General features: G+C 45.8%; 1 protein-coding gene across 4 annotated transcripts; it reads right to left on the minus strand.

Annotated features, from left to right (window-relative positions):
* Positions 1–221: 221 nt before the first annotated feature.
* On the minus strand, positions 222–23172 carry tbc1d2 (TBC1 domain family, member 2). Of its 4 annotated transcripts, none has more exons than XM_038699378.1 (17): positions 22911–23172; positions 20326–21490; positions 20132–20237; positions 12731–12851; positions 12502–12614; positions 12093–12352; positions 10240–10509; positions 8839–8967; positions 8648–8758; positions 8395–8567; positions 8185–8296; positions 7589–7789; positions 7281–7468; positions 5713–5833; positions 5016–5201; positions 2663–2784; positions 222–1102 (listed from the first exon to the last, which is right to left on the minus strand). In XM_038699378.1, exons 2-17 carry the CDS (start codon positions 21484–21486, stop codon positions 901–903), a joined length of 3576 nt encoding a protein of 1191 aa, XP_038555306.1. In that variant the 5' UTR covers positions 21487–21490; positions 22911–23172; the 3' UTR covers positions 222–900. The 4 variants fall into 4 exon arrangements, with proteins under 4 accessions (XP_038555306.1, XP_038555307.1, XP_038555305.1 ...); XM_038699379.1 differs by lacking the exon at positions 22911–23172 and having other exon boundaries at positions 20326–21020; positions 21135–22689; XM_038699377.1 differs by lacking the exon at positions 22911–23172 and having other exon boundaries at positions 20326–22685.

The raw sequence follows: 23172 nt of genomic DNA on the forward strand, positions 1-23172 counted from the left end.
GTCGTCTCTTCCACAAACCGCTGACCTCCGGCTGGCGGCCGTGTTGCCATCCCTGTTGTTCTCCTGAGCGAACATTTCAGCTATCAGAAAATACAGCAGCTTCACTTCCTCTGATGAAACAACGCTGTTAGCTAGCTGACGTTAGCATGGAGCTAACGGGATCCTTTCCGTGGGATAAAGAGCAAGTGTGGTAGTTTCACTGGGAAATAAAGAGGAACTAATAAACTGGGCTTCGCTTTATTGACGTTTTTGTTTTGCAGCACTGACATATTAAACCACAAACTGTACAGACATGAAGGGGACAGAGCTTCAGGACAGGCGGGTTCAGACCGTTAACATCCTCATCAGCTGTTCAGCTCATTAAACAGACTTCAGGCACCTGTGCAGAGACCACTGAATATCACATGATGCGTTCGCTGTCATCTCAGACTGTGTGCAAGTGTCCCAGGTTGTAGTGTAGTTGTTAGCTAACTGCGTCATGGGTCATAAACGGCGTTCGTTCATGCGTTAGCTCAGGGACAGCTGTTAGCCGACGCTGACTGAAGTGTTATTGTTGGAACTAAATCGCTAAAAGTTCTTCTTCTGGTGTTTTTGTCAGTTGTGAATCAGCAGGTCCGACCCTGACTCACCTGCGGAACCAGGCAGTAATGTGCGTCTCTGTGTCTATATGCAAAGAAAAAAAATGTTGTGGAGGCAGCGGTACACTTCCTGTGCCAGAGATTAAAGGAAGAAGAAGAAGAAGAAGACGACCTGAGACTGGGTCCTCAGGCCGCTGGTTTCATGTGAACTCCATCCAGGTGTCGACAGGTTTATGAGCAACAGCAGTACGATAATTACAGACGCCGACTCTGCAGCCTCGGGTCCGGCAGGTCAGAATCAGCCGTGTGTCAGAAACCCTCATCAGAGTTCCTCGTCGTCCTCGCTGACCATGGTGTCCACCTCTTTGTCTTTACGTACGGCGCTCTCCGTTACGAACGCCCTCTGCTGCTCCTCCAGCTCTCGCAGCTCCCCCTGCAGGCGCTCCAGGTGGAGCCTTCGCCGGTTCCTCAGCAGGCGGCTGGGGAAGGGGTTCATGTCGTTGAAGGCGACGCTGGTCAGCTTCCTGCACGACCAAACAGCAACAGCAACATTTAACAGCTTCATCTTCATGACGGGAACCAGCAGCAAATCACAACAGCAACTTTTTTAAAGTAGTTTTTATGTGTTTATTATTTTATATAAAAATTATTCATTGATTTTTCTTAAAAGAGCTGCACGTTATATTTCAGCTCTGATATCTGAACCAGGTTACTGCTGCGAGATCATGGACGATACTTTGTTTTCCCATCCTGCTCTCTAAATAGTGGAAAACTCGTATCGACCCTGAGCAGAAACTGTGTTCAGACTAAACTCTCAGTATCTTCAGTATCAACAAACTTATCTGAGCAGAGGACCCTGCAGCAGGAAAACACGGCCCGACATTTGACTCACTTCCAGACTGCTCTGATTAAACTTCTCCACAGTGAACACGGGACAGACTGCAGTCCAGGGGCCTCATTTCTAAACGGTGCGAACGTCCAAAACAGGGCTGGAAACTTGCGGACGCCGCTTCACAAGCAAAGGTTGGGATCTATAAAAGCCGAGCTGACGGGAGAAAGTGCGTCCTGGAAGTAAACTCTGAAGCATGCGTACGCACATAAAGAGGAGAGAAGAGAAATGGCGCCTCACACGGCAGAAGGATGAAACGCTTTAAAATGAATATTAGAGTGTAAAATAAATCCTAATATTCCCTCTAGTATTCCAGGCTTAAAGCCTTTCTGAATAAACAAACAAACACCTGATTGACTGATTTTCACCAAAAAATCATCATTAAGATCATTTGCAGCCTTAAAAAGATCCAGATTCAGGATCAGAAACACAAACAGAGATTCTGTTTCTGCAAAAGCGCCTCAGATGTGTTGGACAGTTTAATCAGGAATCAGATTCATTAATACCTGCATGCAGCAGTTTATTCTCCTCAATAAGGTGAACATTTAAACTGACGCCGTCTTCAGTCGAGCAAACACCAGAGCAGAGTTTCGTTTACTGTTCTCACACGTTCGTCGCCTTACGGAGCCGAGCGCCGAGCGCCAGCGTGTGGATGTGACGCGCCGCCTGTAAAAACACGTTATGGAAAATAAAACAGTTTGTCATTTACTACAAGTCCTATTTCTTTAACTCGTCAGACTGTTTGTGGAAAGAAATGTTTAAACTCAGGAAGTCTTTCGGTTTCCTCTCTTTTCAAACGGGGGAATCCAGATCAGTAAGTTAGTGGGGAGCTTTGCTTCGCACGGTTTTATAAGACTGAATATTTTTGGCTTTTGGGCGCACGGACACTTTTAGTGAGGATTCTACGCACAGCTTTATAAATGAGACCCCTGGTCCAGTTTACAGGATCTGTGTCGGGTCTCCAGCAGGTGGCAGCATCACACCTCAGAGACAGGACACACACCTGACAGAGGCTTTAAACCCGACTGATGATGCACACACGATGAAGACAGAGTCCTGAGAAGAAGTCCGACAAAGCTTGGAGCCCTTTATTGTCGGATAAAGGACCTGAGGACCTGGCTGACTTGCGTTGCTCTTTCTCCTGTTACCGGTTTGACCTGAAAAGACGGGGTCCTGAGCCCAGGCGAGCGTTTACCTGCCGTCAGAGATGGTCTTGGTGAAGAAGCGCAGGTACTGGTAGATCTCCACGCTGTCGCGGATCTTCAGGATGTCGTCCTCTTTGTATTTGAAGAGAGCTAGAGCGTACCTGAAGATCACCTGCAACACAAACCACACAGGTGACCTCACAGTAAAGGTCTCTTTTCACGACTCTGTTTTAGCATTCCCAACGTCGTGACTGCGCCCAGAGATCTCACGGCAGGAACCTTCATTAGTGATGGAAACGTGACGCAGCCCTGGACTCAGCAGGTCTGAGCTGTCGTTTCAGCCTCAGACAGCGTGAAGCACTTTCCTTTCATTCAGCAGGACTTCACAGACGAGGCCTTTGCCCTCAAAATTTTAAATACATCTGTACGCTGAGGCCTGGGAAGTGTGCAATAACTTGGTGTTCTGCTTGTTGTTTGTATTTTATTTTAGTGTTAATCGTTTATTGGATGTGTCGTGTGTGTAGCCTACGTGTCTGTCTTCAGCTGTTATTTGTATTTTTTGTGTATTTATTGTCTGTAAGGGCAGCTACTACTCTGCACTACACACTCCATGACAATTTCCCCTTTAGGACAATAAAGTATATTCTATATGTGACCACATGGTTAGCGAAGTAGTTCAGACAAGTACTTATTAGAGGTATTTGTACTTTACTCGAGTATTTTCTCCTCCTGCTCCGTCTCAGAGGGAGATGTTGGACTTTTTACTTCACCACATTTATCTGACAGCTTCAGTTACTTTACAAAGTCAGAGTTTTACACATGAAGAGTTTATAAAAGATGATGTTTAGTTATAAATTAAACAGTTTATACAGGTACAGCTGACAGGATTAGTCGTTAATAAAATAATATTTTAAAAATATTTCATGTGAAGATTTGCTGCTTTTCCTTTTTAAATATTTAAATTTATTTGTAATAACGTTGGTTAGAGAAAACACACATTGTGAAGGAGCAGTGTTGGGAGGAACGTGTTCAAAAAGTAACGTAACAGTAACGTGTTGCTTTTTGCTGTAACGCATTTTAAAACTAAATTAAGAGGCGTTTTGTTTTTTAATAATTCACCGAGAAACATTTCAGCAGCAGAAAAACAAACCTACGAGTAGACGAGTAACGTTATTTCCTGTTGCTGGAAACCACCGGTCGAGTTTGTAGGCAGGGTGCAAACTATGGCTCCCCTTAACAGGACGGCAGCTCCCCTGATGGATCATGGGTAAACAGATTTCTACAGGCTGTGTGTTTGAGCTTTAATGAGTTACCTTCCTGATCAGAGAGGTTATTACTCTGCACATCACTAGACGCCACCTCTGCAGCGCATCTCACTGTCAGAATACTGTGAGAGGCAGGTTCATTTATATAAAAAACAAGATGATTTGTATTTAAATGTTTTATCTATTGACATTTTAGATGACGAAATTTAAACTTTGGACTTTACGTTTGGAAACTTGAAATATCTGTTAAACTAATCTCAGCAGGTAGAACGAACAGCACATTAACATCAGAACAACGTAACGTTCATAAGTTCTGGTGAAACCATTTTTTTAATAAATCGCGTATATTTTGAACCAAACGTAAGGATCTCTGCTTTTTTCTTACAAACAAGTCTCAATCCTCCAAAAGGCGTCAAAGGAATAAGAAAGATTTTATGTATACCTGATATTTACTATTACAACACAGGACACAGTACTTTTACTTTTAATACTTTAATTACATTTTCCTGATTAAACTCACATCCTTTAACTTAAGTTCTTTTGCTCGTAACAGAGTATTTTTACAGTGAGGTTTTAGTACTTATACTGAAGTAAAGGATCTAAAGACTCTGGTGATAAGTTGCAAATAAATCCAGAACGTGAATTATTAAAGTGAGTGCTTGGTTCTTTCTACGCGTCGCCTCCTGGAGTTTCAGGATCACTTCAGTCTTTCCCATTCAACACTGCAAAACCTAAAATCCAAGTAAGATTAATAATCTTAACTGAAGGCAAAACATACTTGTTTTTTGTCTGACAAGATGTTTCTTCTTACCAGGCGGCTTTTATGTTAGAGAGTTTCAACGTTTTTTTTATCCTTTAGTAGCAAGTGAAATATTCTCGTTCTGTTGGCAGAATTTTGCTTATTTTAAGTAATTTTTCCCCCATTTTATTGCTTTTTTCCTTGTTTTTGAGAGCTCAGTTTAGAGTCTATATTACTGTCCGGCGCGTTCACTGGAGTATTTTCATTTAGGAGACATCGTGTTTATCTTCCACTACATCTGCAGCCGCTACAGTTACTGTGAGCTTCACCTTCTACATTCACATCTTTAAGACTTAAAGACCTTTTTTGTCTGCCGTGGTGCGGGCAGGTGTTCGGTACCTTGGTGCCCTCGTACAGGAAGGCGTCCCACAGGGGCAGCAGGATGTCGCTGGGGAGACTCTCCACAAAAACCACCAGGAACCAGTTGAAGGTGACGAGAGACACGTCGATGCTGTGATCCTCAAAGTGAGCCGCGAGCCGGGGAAGCTTCTCCGTCAGGAAGTCCTTCAGCACCCGCTGGTCAGCCTGAACGCAGGAACCATCAGTCACCAACACTGACCAATCAGAGATCAGCTGCAGATTCTCAGCAGGACTGAGATCAGTTCACATACGATGCTTCATTTTTTATTTGTTTCACGTAAATACAAAACACATGCAGGAAATATAAAAAGTACTTGTGAGTGGGTTAGAAGGCTGGACACACGTGAGGTAAAATAAACATCACCATCACATTTGAAATATCAGCCTGCACACTCATGAAATATCACAGCTCACTCTCAGAGAGTTGACCTAAAATACTTCATGTCCGACAGATTGCTACAAAAGAAGGTGACTCTAAACTCACCTGAAGCTTCTGCAGAGCAAATGTAAAATCTGTCTCCAGACACCAAATAATTAAGTTCCTGATAATAATTTAATTAATTTGGGTTTAAATGGAGTCTAACTAAACTATACTATAACGACCAGCAGAGGACACAGGTGGTGGGGAGATAAGGTGAACAGGTGAACAGGTGAACAGGTGAGTGTGCTTCCTGACCTGAGAGGCCACCAGGTTCTTGGTGTAGTAGTCCTGAGGCATGAGGGTTTCCACCACGGCCACCAGACACCAGAAGGCGTCTTCTTCACTCTGAAGAACCAGCAGAGCGATGGCCGCCAACCTGAGAGACGCGTGACACGACACTGTCAGAGTCCTGTCTGTTAAAGAAGGTTACCGAAAATGTGCCTGTTCATAATTATTCGTGTGTTGTCGTCTGTTCTCATCTCAGGGCATCGCGAGCCTAAATGTCAGCGATTGGATGCATGTCGACCGGCTAACCCTACAGCTGTGCAGCTAGCAGCTAGAGTTGGCCTCCTTTGTGTTGCTCACATTGTGAGATTGCTGTCATATAGGTCACGTCACATGACAGGTTACAAGTCACGTCACATGACAGGTCACACGTCACATGACAGGTCACACGTCACATCACAAGTCACATCACATGACAGGTTACAAGTCACGTCACATGACAGGTCACACGTCACATGACAGGTCACACGTCACATCACAAGTCACATCACATGACAGGTCACACGTCACATTAGAGGTCACATCACATCACATGACATGACAGGTCACGTCACATGACAGGTCACGTCACATGACAGGTTACAAGTCACATCACATGACAGGTTACAAGTCACATCACATGACAGGTTACAAGTCACATCACATGACAGGTTACAAGTCACATCACATGACAGGTCACGTCACATGACAGGTTACAAGTCACGTCACATGACAGGTCACATCACATGACAGGTTACAAGTCACATTAGAGGTCACATGACATGACATGACAGGTCACGTGTCACATCACATGACAGGTCACGTGTCACATCACATGACAGGTCACGTGTCACATCACATGACAGGTCACGTGTCACATCACATGACAGGTCACGTCACATGACAGGTTACAAGTCACATTAGAGGTCACATCACATGACATGACAGGTCACGTCACATGACAGGTTACAAGTCACATCACATGACAGGTCACATCACATGACAGGTTACAAGTCACATTAGAGGTCACATGACATGACATGACAGGTCACGTGTCACATCACATGACAGGTCACGTCACATGACAGGTCACATCACATGACAGGTTACAAGTCACATTAGAGGTCACATGACATGACATGACAGGTCACGTGTCACATCACATGACAGGTCACGTGTCACATCACATGACAGGTCACGTGTCACATCACATGACAGGTCACGTCACATGACAGGTTACAAGTCACATTAGAGGTCACATCACATGACATGACATGACAGGTCACGTCACATGACAGGTTACAAGTCACATCACATGACAGGTCACGTCACATGACAGGTTACAAGTCACATCACATGACAGGTCACGTCACATGACAGGTTACAAGTCACATCACATGACAGGTCACGTCACATGACAGGTTACAAGTCACGTCACATGACAGGTCACACGTCACATCAGAGGTCACATCTCACGTTGTTTTTAAAGACAGTTTGCAACCTGGTTTTAGGGCGGGGCTCGGTTAAGGAAAGGTAAGAACAAAGGTGTGTGTGAGCACCTGTTGAGTCCCTGGCAGTAGCCAATGTCAGGGTTCTGCCAGGAGAAGGCCAATAGGACGCGGCTGAGCTGCTGGAGGACGGGGCTAGATGGTGAGGAGAAGCGCTGATTGGTTGTCAGGGTGCGGTGGAGGTCCAGCTGGATCTGTCTGGAGGCCGGATGAGGAGACGTCCGACTCTTCTCACACAGCTGGGAACGCAGAAGCTGGATTACTGTGAGGTCACTAACAACGTCCCTCTACATCCAGGTGTGACAGGTGACACTGCAGACAAGTGTGGGTCAGGTGTTCTCAGTGTACTTCCTGTATACCTGCTGGTAGCGCTGCGGGTGATGCTCTCTGATCGTCCTGGTTCTGGCTCGGACCACCCAGCGCCACACCCGCTGTCGGTACTCCTGAGGGACGCCGCCTCGGATCAGGCCTTTGAGCTCCGGTGAGGGACAGAGGTCACCGTCCGACCTGCCGGCGAGGTACTGAGCCCAGCGACTCAACAGGGGGTGCTGCACGCCGTCCTGCAGGAGAACCCACAGAGACGTTAAATACACCAGCACGGACCGGTTCTCCAAAGGTGGCCGGTTGCGTTCTGTTTTTCTGTAAAACACTTTGGAAGGTGCTGCTGCGTTTCCTTCCAGGTAAACATTTAATAAAGTTCAAAAACTTAATTTCAGATGAAAAGCTGCGTGTTGTGGCTCCGCTGCTCTTTAAACAGTCAACTTCAAAATAATCAGTTAAATATAAAAATGATCAGCAGATGAATCAGCCCAGTTTTTCATTTTTCTTCATAAATAAAAAGGTTAAATGTCAAAATCAACCTTGAAAAAGACTGTTGGTCTCCAGGCTTTACTTATTAATATCTATGACAGGCGTTCATCAGGTTTCCTGATGAATGGTACCGGAGGCTTCGGACCTGGTGCAGCAGGTTGTGTGAGCGGATCTCCAGCGCCTGAATCTTTGCCAGCAGCTTCATGTCCTCCACCTCATAGTCTGGGATGATTTTGAAGCCGTACTCGTCGTGATCTCTGAGGACACAAAGGACAAAGTTTTTAAATCTCCCTCCATCATTGAGCCAGGCGTTCCTGTTATTCTGTCCACCCGGCGCCGGGGCTGTCCCGGTTACCTGGCCGCGCTGAGCCTGACGACGCTCTTCAGCTCTCCTTTCAGGGCGTCCTCGATCATCTTCTGGACGGCCCCGCGCTGCACCGGATCCAGAGATTTGGCCTCCTGCAGCGTGCGCAGGACGCCCAGGTAACGGCTCTCCACCTGACAGTTGCTGGCCTCCAGGTAGGCACACTGCAGCCAATCACAGGGCAGGAAACAGAGTGTCAGGCACCAAACACAGTAATGAAGAAATTAATCCCAGGTGGACCCACCTTCACCATCAGGCTCTTCTCCTGCTCGGAGCTCCTCCTCCACAGTTTGGTCAGCTGGTAGATCTCAGAGTTCAGGAACTTGTTTTGGTACTTATACGCCTCGATATCGTCCTGAAGACCAGATTCAAAAGTTCAGACCGACCGTGCTCGTGTGTGTCAAGATTCTGCTGGATCAAAGAGTTTCACTTCACCTTCAGGTTCTCGACCTCCTGCTGAAGCCGTCTGAAGGTCTGAGAGTCCAAACTGCCACCGGAGGACGAGATGGGTCGACGCGGGTCGGCCATGTAGGCGCTCACCTGCTCAGAGAGCTTTATGATCACCTGACAGGAAACAACAGGAGTCACCACACGGGCACTCTAAACTTCATTCATCTTTTCATCGCTACAACACAACACAAACAACAAAACACAAACAAAACAACAAGACAAACAACACAAACACAACACAAACAAAACAACATCGACCACACAAACAACACCAACAAAACAAACACCACAACACCAACAAAACAACACAAACACATCACAAACAACACCAACAAAACAAACACCACAACACCAACAAAATAAGACAAACACCACAACACCAACATCAACAAAACAACACAAACAAAATAAGACAAACACCACAACACCAACAAAACAAACACCACAACACCAACATCAACAAAACAACCCAAACATCACAAACAACAAAACAAGACAAACACCACAAACAACACCACAACACCAACAAAACAACCCAAACATCACAAACAACACCACAACACCAACAAAACAACACAAACACAACAAACAACACCACAACAACACAAACGCAACACAAACAAAAAATGACAAACACCACAACACCAACAAAACAACACAAACACAACCAAAATAAGACAAACACCACAACACCAACAAAACAACCCAAACATCACAAACAACAGCACAACAACAACAAAACAACACAAACACAACACAAACAAAAAATGACAAACACCACAACACCAACAAAACAACACAAACACAACAAACAACACCACAACAACACAACACAAACAAAATAAGACAAACACCACAACACCAACAAAACAACAATCACATCACAAACAACAAAATAAGACAAACACCACAACACCAACAAAACAACAATCACATCACAAACAACAAAATAAGACAAACTCCACAACACCAACAAAACAACACAACAAGACAAACTCCACAACACCAACAAAACAACACAACAAGACAAACTCCACAACACCAACAAAACAACACAACAAGACAAACACCACATTGTCTTCATTTCCTCTGACTCTGTCTAAAATGCACTCTGAGTGGGATGATTCTGCGGTTCAGGTGAATATATTCTGCGCCTTCTCTTCTGTTTGATCCAGAATGAATCACACCTGCACCTGAAAGGTTTCTGATCATCTTGTAATCAATACACCTGGTCTGAGATCAGTTATTATGTTTTCTGTCCCTGTCCTGAGATGTGAGCAGCAGAGTAAATCTGTCAGAATGAGAAGCATCACAATAGCGAACACAAAACCAACATCCTTCACCACCAGGTGCCTGCAGTTCACCTGTCCTCAGGTGTGACCTCACCTCCTGCTTGGCCTCGTTCTTCTCCTTCAGCATCCTGATGTTCTCCTGCAGCTCCGCCAGCTGCGCGTCTCTCTGAGCCAGGCTGCTCTTCTTCTCCTCCACCTCCGTCTTCGCCTCCTCCAGCCGGTCTCGCAGGTCGGCCGCCTGCCGCTCGCGGTGTCGCAGCAGCTCCAGACGCTCCTGCTCGCCTTCCTCCGCCAAGAACTCCGCACAGCTGCGCTTCTCCAGCTGAGACGCCTCCAAGGATTTGTGGAGGATCCACACCAGCTCCTGGACCGGACACAGCACCATCAATATTATTAATAAAAAGAATAAAAGTGGGCGTGATGTTTCTTTGAAGCTGTGTTCTAAATAATGGACATGTGATTTTACTCGTTTGAATTTTAATTCTTGTTTACAGAATAAAGTTCCGCTCAGACAGGATGAACAGTGGGGTTTTGTACAAGATCTGTACCAAATGTCCAAGAACCGTGGACTCAATAAGACCCGAGCGTTTGGATTCTGCTTCTCTGATTGGACTGCAGAGAGCATTTCACAGTCCATAAAAGTGTAAGAGAGTATTTGGGCTTTTCTCAATACCGGGTACAGCGAACCTGATGGCGGTCACGTTTAACTGGCAGCTGGCATGCCGGACGTCCTTGATATATCGACCACAGATTTGAAGTTTAAACGACGATATTCTCGCCTAAAAAACTCTGCTTTCAGTGACACAGCAGTATTATAACTCCCACTAGTTGGTACGAAATCCATTCTGGGATACTTGGCTATCCAAAGTCCACACAGGTCACCACCCGATGCAGGCTCGGTAAAACGGACGGACTGAGAACAAACCCGGGTATCTGCCTGGACTTAGATTGATGCAGACTGAGAACCCTCCTTTCACTTTAGCCATGAAGGGGAAGAAGGTCACCGGGTGCTGACAAGATCTGAGGTGAAGGAACCAGAACTGAGATTTAATAAGAACTGGATATCATAAGTAGAATTGGATGGATGTGGAAGAGAAATCTTCACTGTTCTCCTCCTTTAATTTAATTCATTAAATCCAAACTGCATTTTAACCCTGGTGAAAGGACAGGATCTGGTGTCTAATAGGGACGTTCAAGAGATGCTGCAGGAGGTGAGTCGGAGTCAGGAACCTCTGCTCCTCCTCAGAACTCAGATCTGAACTCACCAACGTGGAAAACATATCAATCATTCAGTGTGACTTCACTTCCCAAGGACATCATGATCTCTGACGTCTGTCCTGAACAAATGTCCAGAAATCAGCTGAGAAACCAGAGAGACTCTGCAGAACCTCCTGAGAATCTGCGAGCTGCTAACAGGAGCTGCTAACAGCTGACTCAGCTGCTGTCAACGTGGACAGTTTGACGAAATGTGAACAGCAGCAGCTCTGATGAGCTTTACAGGGTCTCGCTCTCCTGACAGCTTTAACTGTTTCTGTCGTCATGTTGGTTCCCAAACAAGCCGATATGTTGTTGGTGTTAGCATCTATCAGATTAGCATCGACACGTTTAACATGTTCACACAAACGTTAAATGTCCGTCTGAGCTGAGAAAATGCATCAGAAGGAAAAACCTGAGAGATCCAGAAAGTCCGTCTCTCGGTCCTGTCTGACTTCCTGTCTGTGGCTCTCAGCTGCGAGCTCATTGGTTCCTCCTGAAGACATAAATCTTTAAACAGATTTAGAGAGCATCTGTTGGGGACTACTTTCAGCGGCGGATGAATCCACAGGAGGTGCTGTAGTGAGTGTTTGGGCAGCAGGCCCGTGTATGTTGGACCGAATAAACTACAGCGTGTGTGTTTTACCCAGATCAATAAAGCCTTCTGTATCTGATTAGCGAGTGATTGGTCACCTTCTGAGCCTTGACCTCCTCCATCAGCATCTGTTTCTCCTGCAGGAGGCGGGACGTCCGGTCCGACGGCAGGCTGTCTCTGCGGGGCGCCGGCAGGGTGGACGCGCTGCGCTTCTTCGTCTTCCTGCTCCAGCTGTCGAACAGCGAAGGCGACACCCGACCCTCCGCCGGAGGCCCCTGACCTGCTGGATCAGCCAATGTGAAGGGAGGGGGCGGGGACGGGGACGGGGACTCAATGGGAGTCCTGGGGTCTGGAGGGACTGACATAGGACAGGAGGTTATCTGTGAATGTCACATTACGATCAGATGAAAATAAGGGACGTAAAGCCTGACAGGACAGAAACAACCCGTCCCAGCTCAGGTCCGGACCTTTAGAACTGATCCTGGTACCTGTTGTTAGCGGACCTACCCGTGGCGTCGGTGTCTGCAGAGCTCGGGGGGATCCACGGAGGAGCGTCTACATGAAACAAACTCTGAGTCCAATCCTGAGTCGTCCTCTTCCGGAGACTGTGGACCGAGTTTCTGTCCAGACAAAGAAAGAACACCAGAGACATGGAGCGCTGAGGCTCATGGGAAACGCTGATGTTTAAACAGACACGCTGACTCTGAACGTCACAGAGAAGCAAACCGACACTCACTGGATCTCGATGAGCGGGTGTTTGATTGACATGTCGACCAGCGGCGTTCGTTGTGACGGTGCGTTGGCCGCCTCCTCCCCCACCAGACCCAGCGGGCTCTTCAACACCGGCAGGAAGTCGTCTGCAGAGACAGGAAACAGAATTCAATTCAAAAGAAGGAAACGGACCAGAGAAACACAGAGGACGTGTTACTGTACATCCATAATAATCTGCAGTCTCTCTAACACCAAATTAAATGGTCACTTTCTGTGGTGAACGGCCTTTTTCAGCATTCGCTTGCTTGTTTACCAGTTTAGAGAGTTATACATATATACTATGTACATTTTTTCATATATACAGTAGATACTGTACGTATACTTTATGTATACTCTGGGCTGTCTCACTGGATATCGTCATGGATGATGGAGGGAATTGGTGTAATCATCTAATGTCATCTAGTGTCTGAATGCTGCTGGTGTAGGTCTATAAAGGTCAGGGGCCTCCTGGGTAGCAGACGGATGGTTCATGCTTGTCAGCTGTTTTTGTCTTAAGATCTAAGTGAATTGAATTTTGTGCAAAGTTTCATGAGGTAAAGAAGCGTCTTTTCCCAGAAAACCAACAACGGCCCGACAGCCAGGAGCACAAACGAACCAGGCGGTATCCGTCACCTGCCAGCCAGTCAGAACTGAAGAAGCTGAGAGGCCAAACATCTCAGAGTATCTTCAACCAAGTCCAGGTGCCCTTGATTTGAACCCACCTCGGATATACACTCACCTAAAGGATTATTGGGAACACCTGTTCAATTTCTCATTAATGCAATTATCTAATCAACCAATCACATGGCAGTTGCTTCAATGCATTTAGGGGTGTGGTCCTGGTCAAGACAATCTCCTGAACTCCAAACTGAATATCAGAATGGGAAAGAAAGGTGATTTAAGCAGTTTTGAGCGTGGCACGGTTGTTGGTGCCAGACGGGCCGGTCTGAGTATTTCACAATCTGCTCAGTTACTGGGATTTTCACGCACAACCATTTCTAGGGTTTACAAAGAATGGTGTGAAAAGGGAAAAACATCCAGTATGCGGCAGTCCTGTGGGCGAAAATGCCTCGTTGATGCTAGAGGTCAGTGGAGAACGGGCCGACTGATTCAAGCTGATAGAAGAGCAACTTTGACTGAAATAACCACTCGTTACAACCGAGGTATGCAGCAAAGCATTTGTGAAGCCACAACACGCACAACCTTGAGGCGGATGGGCTACAACAGCAGAAGACCCCACCGGGTACCACTCATCTCCACTACAAATAGGAAAAAGAGGCTACAATTTGCAAGAGCTCACCAAAATTGGACAGTTGAAGACTGGAAAAATGTTGCCTGGTCTGATGAGTCTCGATTTCTGTTGAGACATTCAGATGGTAGAGTCAGAATTTGGCGTAAACAGAATGAGAACATGGATCCATCATGCCTTGTTACCACTGTGCAGGCTGGTGGTGGTGGTGTAATGGTGTGGGGGATGTTTTCTTGGCACACTTTAGGCCCCTTAGTGCCAATTGGGCATGGTTTAAATGCCACGGCCTACCTGAGCATTGTTTCTGACCATGTCCATCCCTTTATGGCCACCATGTACCCATCCTCTGATGGCTACTTCCAGCAGGATAATGCACCATGTCACAAAGCTCCAATCATTTCAAACATGACAATGAGTTCACTGTACTAAAATGGCCCCCACAGTCACCAGATCTCAACCCAATAGAGCATCTTTGGGATGTGGTGGAACGGGAGCTTCGTGCCCTGGATGTGCATCCCACAAATCTCCATCAACTGCAAGATGCTATCCATCAATATGGGCCAACATTTCTAAAGAATGCTTTCAGCACCTTGTTGAATCAATGCCACGTAGAATTAAGGCAGTTCTGAAGGCGAAAGGGGGTCAAACACAGTATTAGTATGGGGTTCCTAATAATCCTTTAGGTGAGTGTACTTTTGCTTCAACTCAGTGTGACGTCATCGAGCTGCATTGGCCAATCCCACATTCCTGGTGGATTACTCAGAAAAAATCCAGTCCTTCCTTTCCTCTGCTGCGCTGAGTCAGCTGCTGCAGCAGACTGAGAGGAAAGTTTGAGCTTCTCAGACGGAGGATTCTCTAAACTCTGAGGAACATTCAGGAAGCAGCTGCTGACGTCACATCACAGATTAACCTGAGCAACGTCTCCAGCAGCAGAGAAACTAAATTAAATGGGCCTGAACGCCGCCAAAGATCCTCTGAGAGGGAAGACGCTCCGCTCTGAGCAGTACGTAGTACATACAGCATACTACTATGAAGCCCAGTGTGCAGTACGTAGTACATACAGCATACTACTATGAAACCAGTGAGCAGTACGTAGTACATACAGCATACTACTATGAAACCAGTGTGCAGTACGTAATGCACATTGTGGTCGCCGGTAGTTTGTAGTAGGCGGTTCAGGATGCAGCCTCTCTGCCCATGTGGAGCCAAACCAACAACAGGAAATGATCCTCAGCTCCACATAGCAACATCACAGAGCGCCTCCTACGCATCACATCATGTTTCCTTCCCCCCCACCCCTAATTAAATACTGTTACACACATTGAATGAGCAGTTCACCACTTCCTCACCTCCTCTGGTTCTTTGCCTCCTCCAGAGACCTGCAGGCTGAGCTGGTTTGGTCTGAAATCCAGATCAGCTGACGTCTGAAAACTGTTTAATCCTTCAGTGTTTTGCTTCACGATGCTGCACTTTAATCTGCTGCTGGGTCATTTCCACAACAGCTTCGGTTTCTTTCTATTGTTCGTTAATGCCACACACACAACAGTGTGTTTTCATGTTGTTACTCTTCATCATCTTCTGTCTCACAGATTTCATCCTTTAATCTAATTTAAGGCCAGACACCAGTCAAATAAGCTGTTTCCCAACAAGCTGACAGTAAACATAAATCAAAGCTTTTTTGAGATTACAATTTAGGTTTTTTATTTTTTATTTGCACTTGAGGTATTTCTTCATTAAATATGTGCTAATTTATACATCACATCTATTTTCAAGCACATAGTTGGGAGTCAGATGGGCTTTTTTGGTTTAACTGTGATAACCTACCAACGGTCCAGACATTTACAAATCGGTTTATTCAAGATTTATTCAAAATATACCACTCATGTGTGTGATGGACCACTTTTTGCACATATTAATTAAGAATGATAAAAGATATTTTAAAATATATATAAGACCGAAGAAACATTGTGTGAATTTATGATGATCTAACTGCCCTGAAGGGCAAGGAAAAGAACTTAGCGAACAGGAAACGTGTGTTTTGAGAAAAACACACCAAGCATTAAAATGTTGTCACATGAACACATGTCCTAGAGATGAAAACATGGACCATAGCCTCATTTATGTTTTGTAATGTCCACGGGCTTCATAGTAGTCTTTTTATGGACTGGTGAAATGATGCTATTTTTGTGATTTCATGTATGTTTATTTACATTTTGTTATATTAATCATATTTTGCCATTTGTATTAGTATTATTATTAGTATTTTGAACTGGGATTACTGGTCATGTGACCTACACATTGCCTATATAGCACACCTGTGAGTGCTTTTGCAATTTCAATGTGTGAACCTGAAGAAGCCACAGGCAAAATGCATTGTTCACAATAAATGGAGTGAAATCATTTCAGTGTGCGGTGGCTTGTTTTTGAAAACAAGCTTTCAAACTATTTATGATTTAATATGGAGAGTTTTAAAAAGGCCGGTCGAACTTTTACATGTAAAATGCTAACATGAATGAAATTTACGCCATCTTCGGATTATGGATTTTATTTAAGATTGGCGGTACAGTTAAACCACCATCAGACCAGTTAAACATTTACGTGACATTTATTCATTTAGATGACGCTTTTATCCAAAGCGACTTACAATTGCAAGAGGTCGCATGCCTCTGGAGCAACTAGGGGTTCAACTCTCCACAGTGGAGAGTTGAACCTGGGTCTCTCACACCAAATACATGCATCTTATCCACAGCGCCATAACCATCATCAGAACAGTTAAACCATCATCAGACCAGTTAAACTAACCATCAGACCAGTTAAACCACCATCAGTCCAGTTAAACCATCACCAGACCAGTTAAACTACCCATCAGACCAGTTAAACCACCGTCAGACCAGTTAAACTAACCATCAGACCAGTTAAACCACCATCAGTCCAGTTAAACCATCACCAGACCAGTTAAACTACCCATCAGACCAGTTAAACTACCCATCAGACCAGTTAAACCACCCATCAGACCAGTTAAACCACCGTCAGACCAGTTAAACTAACCATCAGTCCAGTTAAACCATCACCAGACCAGTTAAACTACCCATCAGACCAGTTAAACTAACCATCAGACCAGTTAACCACCATCAGACCAGATAAACATTTACATTACATTTATTAATTTAGATGACGCTTTTATCCAAAGCGACTTACAATTGCGAGCCTCTGGAGCAATTAGGGGTTAAGTGTCTTGCTCAGGGACACACTGGTGGACGTGCCACAGTGGGGAGTTGAACCTGGGTCATCCGACCAGTTAAACCACCCATCCGACCAGTTAAACTACCCATCAGACCAGTTAAACCATCACTAGACCAGTAAAACTACCCATAAGACCAGTTAAACCATCACCAGACCAGTTAAACCATCATCAGACTAGTTAATCCATCATCAGACCAGTTAAACTAACCATCAGACCAGTTAAACCACCCATCACTCCAGTTAAACCACCCATCAGACCAGTTAAACCATCATCAGACCAGTTAAACTAACCATCAGACCAGTTAAACCATCATCAGACCAGTTAAACTAACCATCAGACCAGTTAAACCATCACCAGACTAGTTAAACCATCATCAGACTAGTTAAACCATCATCAGACCAGTTAAACCATCACCAGACCAGTTAAACCATCATCAGACTAGTTAAACCATCATCAGACCAGTTAAACTAACCATCAGACCAGTTAAACCATCATCAGACCAGTTAAACTAACCATCAGACCAGTTAAACCACCCATCACTCCAGTTAAACCACCCATCAGACCAGTTAAACCATCATCAGACCAGTTAAACTAACCATCAGACCAGTTAAACCATCATCAGACCAGTTAAACTAACCATCAGACCAGTTAAACCATCACCAGACTAGTTAAACCATCATCAGACTAGTTAAACCATCATCAGACCAGTTAAACCATCACCAGACCAGTTAAACCATCATCAGACTAGTTAAACCATCATCAGACCAGTTAAACTAACCATCAGACCAGTTAAACCATCATCAGACCAGTTAAACTAACCATCAGACCAGTTAAACCATCACCAGACCAGTTAAACCATCATCAGACTAGTTAAACCATCATCAGACCAGTTAAACCATCACCAGACCAGTTAAACCATCATCAGACCAGTTAAACCATCATCAGACCAGTTAAACTAACCATCAGACCAGTTAAACCATCATCAGACCAGTTAAACTAACCATCAGACCAGTTAAACCATCATCAGACCAGTTAAACTAACCATCAGACCAGTTAAACCATCATCAGACCAGTTAAACCATCACCAGACTAGTTAAACCATCACCAGACTAGTTAAACCATCACCAGACCAGTTAAACTACCCATCAGACCAGTTAAACCATCACCAGACCAGTTAAACTACCCATCAGACCAGTTAAACCACCATCAGACCAGTTAAACCACCATCAGACCAGTTAAACCACCATCAGACCAGTTAAACTAACCATCACTCAAGTTAAACTATCACCAGACCAGTTAAACCATCATCAGACTAGTTAAACCATCATCAGACTAGTTAAACCATCATCAGACTAGTTAAACCACCATCAGACCAGTTAAACTAACCATCACTCCAGTTAAACCACCATCAGACCAGTTAAACCACCATCAGACCAGTTAAACTAACCATCACTCCAGTTAAACCACCATCAGACCAGTTAAACCACCGTCAGACCAGTTAAACCACCGTCAGACCAGTTAAACCACCGTCAGACCAGTTAAACTAACCATCACTCAAGTTAAACCATCACCAGACCAGTTAAACTAACCATCACTCAAGTTAAACCATCACCAGACCAGTTAAACTAACCATCACTCAAGTTAAACCATCACCAGACCAGTTAAACTAACCATCAGACCAGTCAAACCATCATCAGACCAGATAAACTAACCATCAGACCAGTTAAACCACCACCAGACCAGTTAAACTAACCATCACTCAAGTTAAACCATCACCAGACCAGTTAAACTACCCATCAGACCAGTAACACTACCCATCAGATCAGTTAAACCACCCATCAGACCAGTTAAACTACCCATCAGACCAGTTAAACCACCATCAGACCAGTTAAACTAACCATCAGACCAGTTAAACTAACCATCAGACCAGTTAAACTAACCATCACTCAAGTTAAACTAACCATCAGACCAGTTAAACTAACCATCACTCAAGTTAAACCATCACCAGACCAGTTAAACTAACCATCAGACCAGTTAAACCATCACCAGACTAGTTAAACCACCATCAGACCAGTTAAACTAACCATCAGACCAGTTAAACTAACCATCAGACCAGTTAACCTAACCATCAGACCAGTTAACCTAACCATCAGACCAGTTAACCACCATCAGACCAGATAAACTAACCATCACTCAAGTTAAACCATCACCAGACCAGTTAAACTAACCATCAGACAAGTCAAACCATCATCAGACCAGTTAAACTAACCATCAGACAAGTCAAACCATCATCAGACCAGTTAAACTAACCATCAGACAAGTCAAACCATCACCAGACCAGTTAAACTAACCATCACTCAAGTTAAACAATCACCAGACCAGTTAAACCATCATCAGACTAGTTAAACCATCATCAGACCAGTTAAACCACCCATCAGACCAGTTAAACCATCACCAGACCAGTTAAACCACCATCAGACCAGTTAAACCACCCATCAGACCAGTTAAACCATCACAAGACCAGTTAAACCACCATCAGACCAGTTAACCTACCCATCAGACCAGTTAACCTACCCATCACTCCAGTTAACCCACCCATCAGACCAGTTAACCCACCCATCACTCCAGTTAACCTACCCATCAGACCAGTTAACCTACCCATCAGACCAGTTAAACCACCCATCAGACCAGTTAAACCACCCATCACTCCAGTTAAACCACCCATCAGACCAGTTAAACCACCCATCAGACCAGTTAAACCACCCATCACTCCAGTTAAACCACCCATCAGACCAGTTAAACCACCCATCAGACCAGTTAACCCACCCATCAGACCAGTTAAACCATCATCAGACCAGTTAGTGGTCTAAGTCACGGCTGGCGTTGTGTCTCACCTGCAGTGTTGTTTGTCGGCTCTGGACAGGTGGACGTCTGTCTGTGCTGCCAGCGTTTCACCTGCAGCTGCTGCAGCCAATAGAGCATCAGCTCCTGGGTCACAGCCTGTGGGCGGGGCATTAAAGCATTAACGTCACACCAGGTGAGTTTTACTGGATGACTCAGACCCTGACAGGACTACATGGCCCCCTACCTTGAGTATGAAGGTGCGTTCGGGGGTCTTGATGTGGAAGGTGCCCTTTTCAGCCTTCAGCGGGTAGGTGAAGGTGGCGCTGCTGAGCTCCACCCAGCCGAGTGGCGTGACATCCTGTGGCGTGCGGTAGTAGAACAGCTGATTCTTCTTCTCTTCGTAGGTGAACCAGCGCTGTTTCCAGGCCCTCAGGGGCCCCCCCTGCTTCTGCAGGAAGCCACACAGTTTGGGCTCACCTGAAGAAGAAACCGTAGGGCGGTGCAGCACCTGGTCACAGAACACCTCGATGGTGGGGGGCGGAGCCTGGACTGGTGGAGGCAGGGTGGACGCCTCAGTGGGAAGGACTATCGAAGGCGGAACCTGAGGAGAAGACAGGTGGTTCTGCTGGTCTGCAGGAGCAGGAGGAGCCAGCTGGGTGTTCATGTGAGGAGGAGGTTCGTGGTGGTCTTGATGCCTCTCAGGTGTGGATGAAGTGGGTTTCTCTGAAGGTGGATCCTGGTGGTTCTGTTGGTCTTTGGAGATGTGGAGCTTAAGCACCTTCTGGTTTTGTTCATCGAAGGTTGAAGTGAAAGCGGTTAAATCCTTTAAGGGGGGAGGAGGGTCCTCTTCAGGTTCCAGGTTTGCGAGACAAGGATCTTCCCGGGTTTGGTGTAGCTGGGAGTCTTTGGAGCAAAGAGGATCTCCTGGTTTCTTTGGATCTGTACAAAGACAACCGGGCTTGGTTAGAGAAGGCTGATCTGGTTTAGGTTGAAGTTTTGGTGAATCTTGCAGTTTTTGTTCCACTGTAGAAAGAGGATTTTGTTTTAGTTGACCTGGTTTGGTTGCAGAATCTTCTGGTTTCTGTTGTTTTGTTGGAGGACCCATGTGGTTTGTATGTTTTATGAGACACAGCCGGTCTGGGTCCTCTGCAGCCTGGTGTTTCTCTGCTGGACTCTGGTGAGTCTCTCCTCGAGTCTGGCCTTTCTTTGTAGGACTCTGATGGATCCCCGCTGGACTCTGGTCTTTCTGGGACCCGGGCACACTGACTGACTCTCTGCTCTGCCCGCCGTCCTCCTCAGAAGCTGAGATCCAATCATCTGATTGAAGCACGTCCTCATCAGCGTGGGCAGGAAGCGCGCGAGACGAGGCAGCGCTGGGATTTCCTGCGGAGCCGCTTCCATCCATCCTTCTAAAAACAGAGAACAGAGGAAGACGGCGGAGGAACAAACTTAGTGGCGTTAGTGGTTTCAGCTGCAGACCGTCAGATCGGCTGCAGGTTCAGGTTCAGGTTGGTAGAAAGAATCAAACGGCTCAGTCTGAACAGTTTCACATTCAAAGCCGGACTAAATGGATTCTGGCTCCTGAAGGTTCAAAGGAAATTATTCCACAGTGATAAAGCATAATGACAGGAAGTGGCTCAGATCCAGGGGGACACGCAACACCCCGTCCTCCGGGCAAACATACGCAGGTTCTAATCTTGTGAGGACATGAAGCATTCCTCAAACCCAAACCCTCATTTCATGTCTGAAATGGAGTTCCAGCCTGATAATCAACACACACTCACAAGTTCCCCGAGCATTCGTCATCTCTGCTTTCTGTAAGGATCACTATCCAACAACCCAAAACACACGTGCATTTCCTAATTCTGCACACTGTGGTACGATTGTGGTTGAGAGCCGTTTGTCCTCCCCCTCCCTGCGAGCCACGGGCCCACCACACCTCTCCGGCACGTCACACCAGATCATCGTGGTTGTTACCGCGGCAGCAAAACAACAAAGCTTCAACACAGCATCATTTCCAACAGAGAACGCTTCAACGTGATCCTCTGTGAATAAAGAAGCTCTGGAGCCGGTCGTCGCTAAACCCTCCTGCAACACCGGGCCAACTCGCCGAACATGAAGCGGCCCTCCACCCAGGCCGCCGGCTCCTCCAGCTGCGCTTGTGTTGCTCTGTGAGCTGCTGAAGAACTGAACACGTCTTGTTTTCACTCTGCACTCACACTCAGGTGTTTCCGGCCTGTGTTGTTCTGATGGTTCCTGTTAACTGAGCTCACATCCTGAACCACAGCGGCTACAACCAGCAGCGATAAGAAGGACGTGTGTGTAGATACACCTCAACAGTTTCGTACTGAACCTCCATGAAGTTGTTGCATTACTGCAGAGAGAGAGTTCTTCAGTAAAACATTCCTTCTTTCTGTTGCTTCTCATTTTATAAAAATGTTTTATTCTTGTCTTATTGATTCTCATTTGTCTGCCAGTAAGAGTCACTTTAAATCGCCGGCACGGCTTTGAACAACCTTCAGGACTTTATATATCCAGATACTCCATCCGCCTAAAGTGCTGCACGCTACCAAACTGTTTCCTGGTAGAACACCGACGGCCTTTTTAAAATAATCTAAAGTCATTTCTTTAAGCAGGATTTACTGTGCTGGTTTTAGACGGGTGTGCTGTGGTGGGTGAGATCTGGACCTTGAGTCTGTAAAAAGTTTTATGTGATGATTCAAGTGAAACTGTAAGAAGAGCACACAGTCTGTAAATCTCAGCTGTGATGAAATAACACACCCGCGGCGGGGTGCGCGCGCGCGTGTCCTGACCTGTACTGAAACTTACCTGAGGGGGCGGGGCCTGAACACACCTCCGCTGGGTCTGGATCCTGTGTGATTGGCAGCCGCAGCAGAAGAAACCGAAGTAAACTCAGAATCAGTCAGAAGCAGCAGGTCACTCTGCGGAGGGCTCCACACTTCACTGGTTGTTTACTTCTCCTCCTTCTTCTCCTCCTTCTTCTCTGCTCTGTGTCTCGTGGTTTAATCCCGATGTCTGGGTTCTTCTCTTCCTGATCCGTCCCTCCTGCCTGTCCCAGCTCCTTTCTGCT

This window comes from Micropterus salmoides, unplaced genomic scaffold, assembly GCF_014851395.1.
Source record: "Micropterus salmoides isolate LMB-PRFRI ecotype aquatic unplaced genomic scaffold, ASM1485139v1 Ms_hic_scaffold_5, whole genome shotgun sequence".
Classification (NCBI taxonomy): domain Eukaryota; kingdom Metazoa; phylum Chordata; class Actinopteri; order Centrarchiformes; family Centrarchidae; genus Micropterus; species Micropterus salmoides.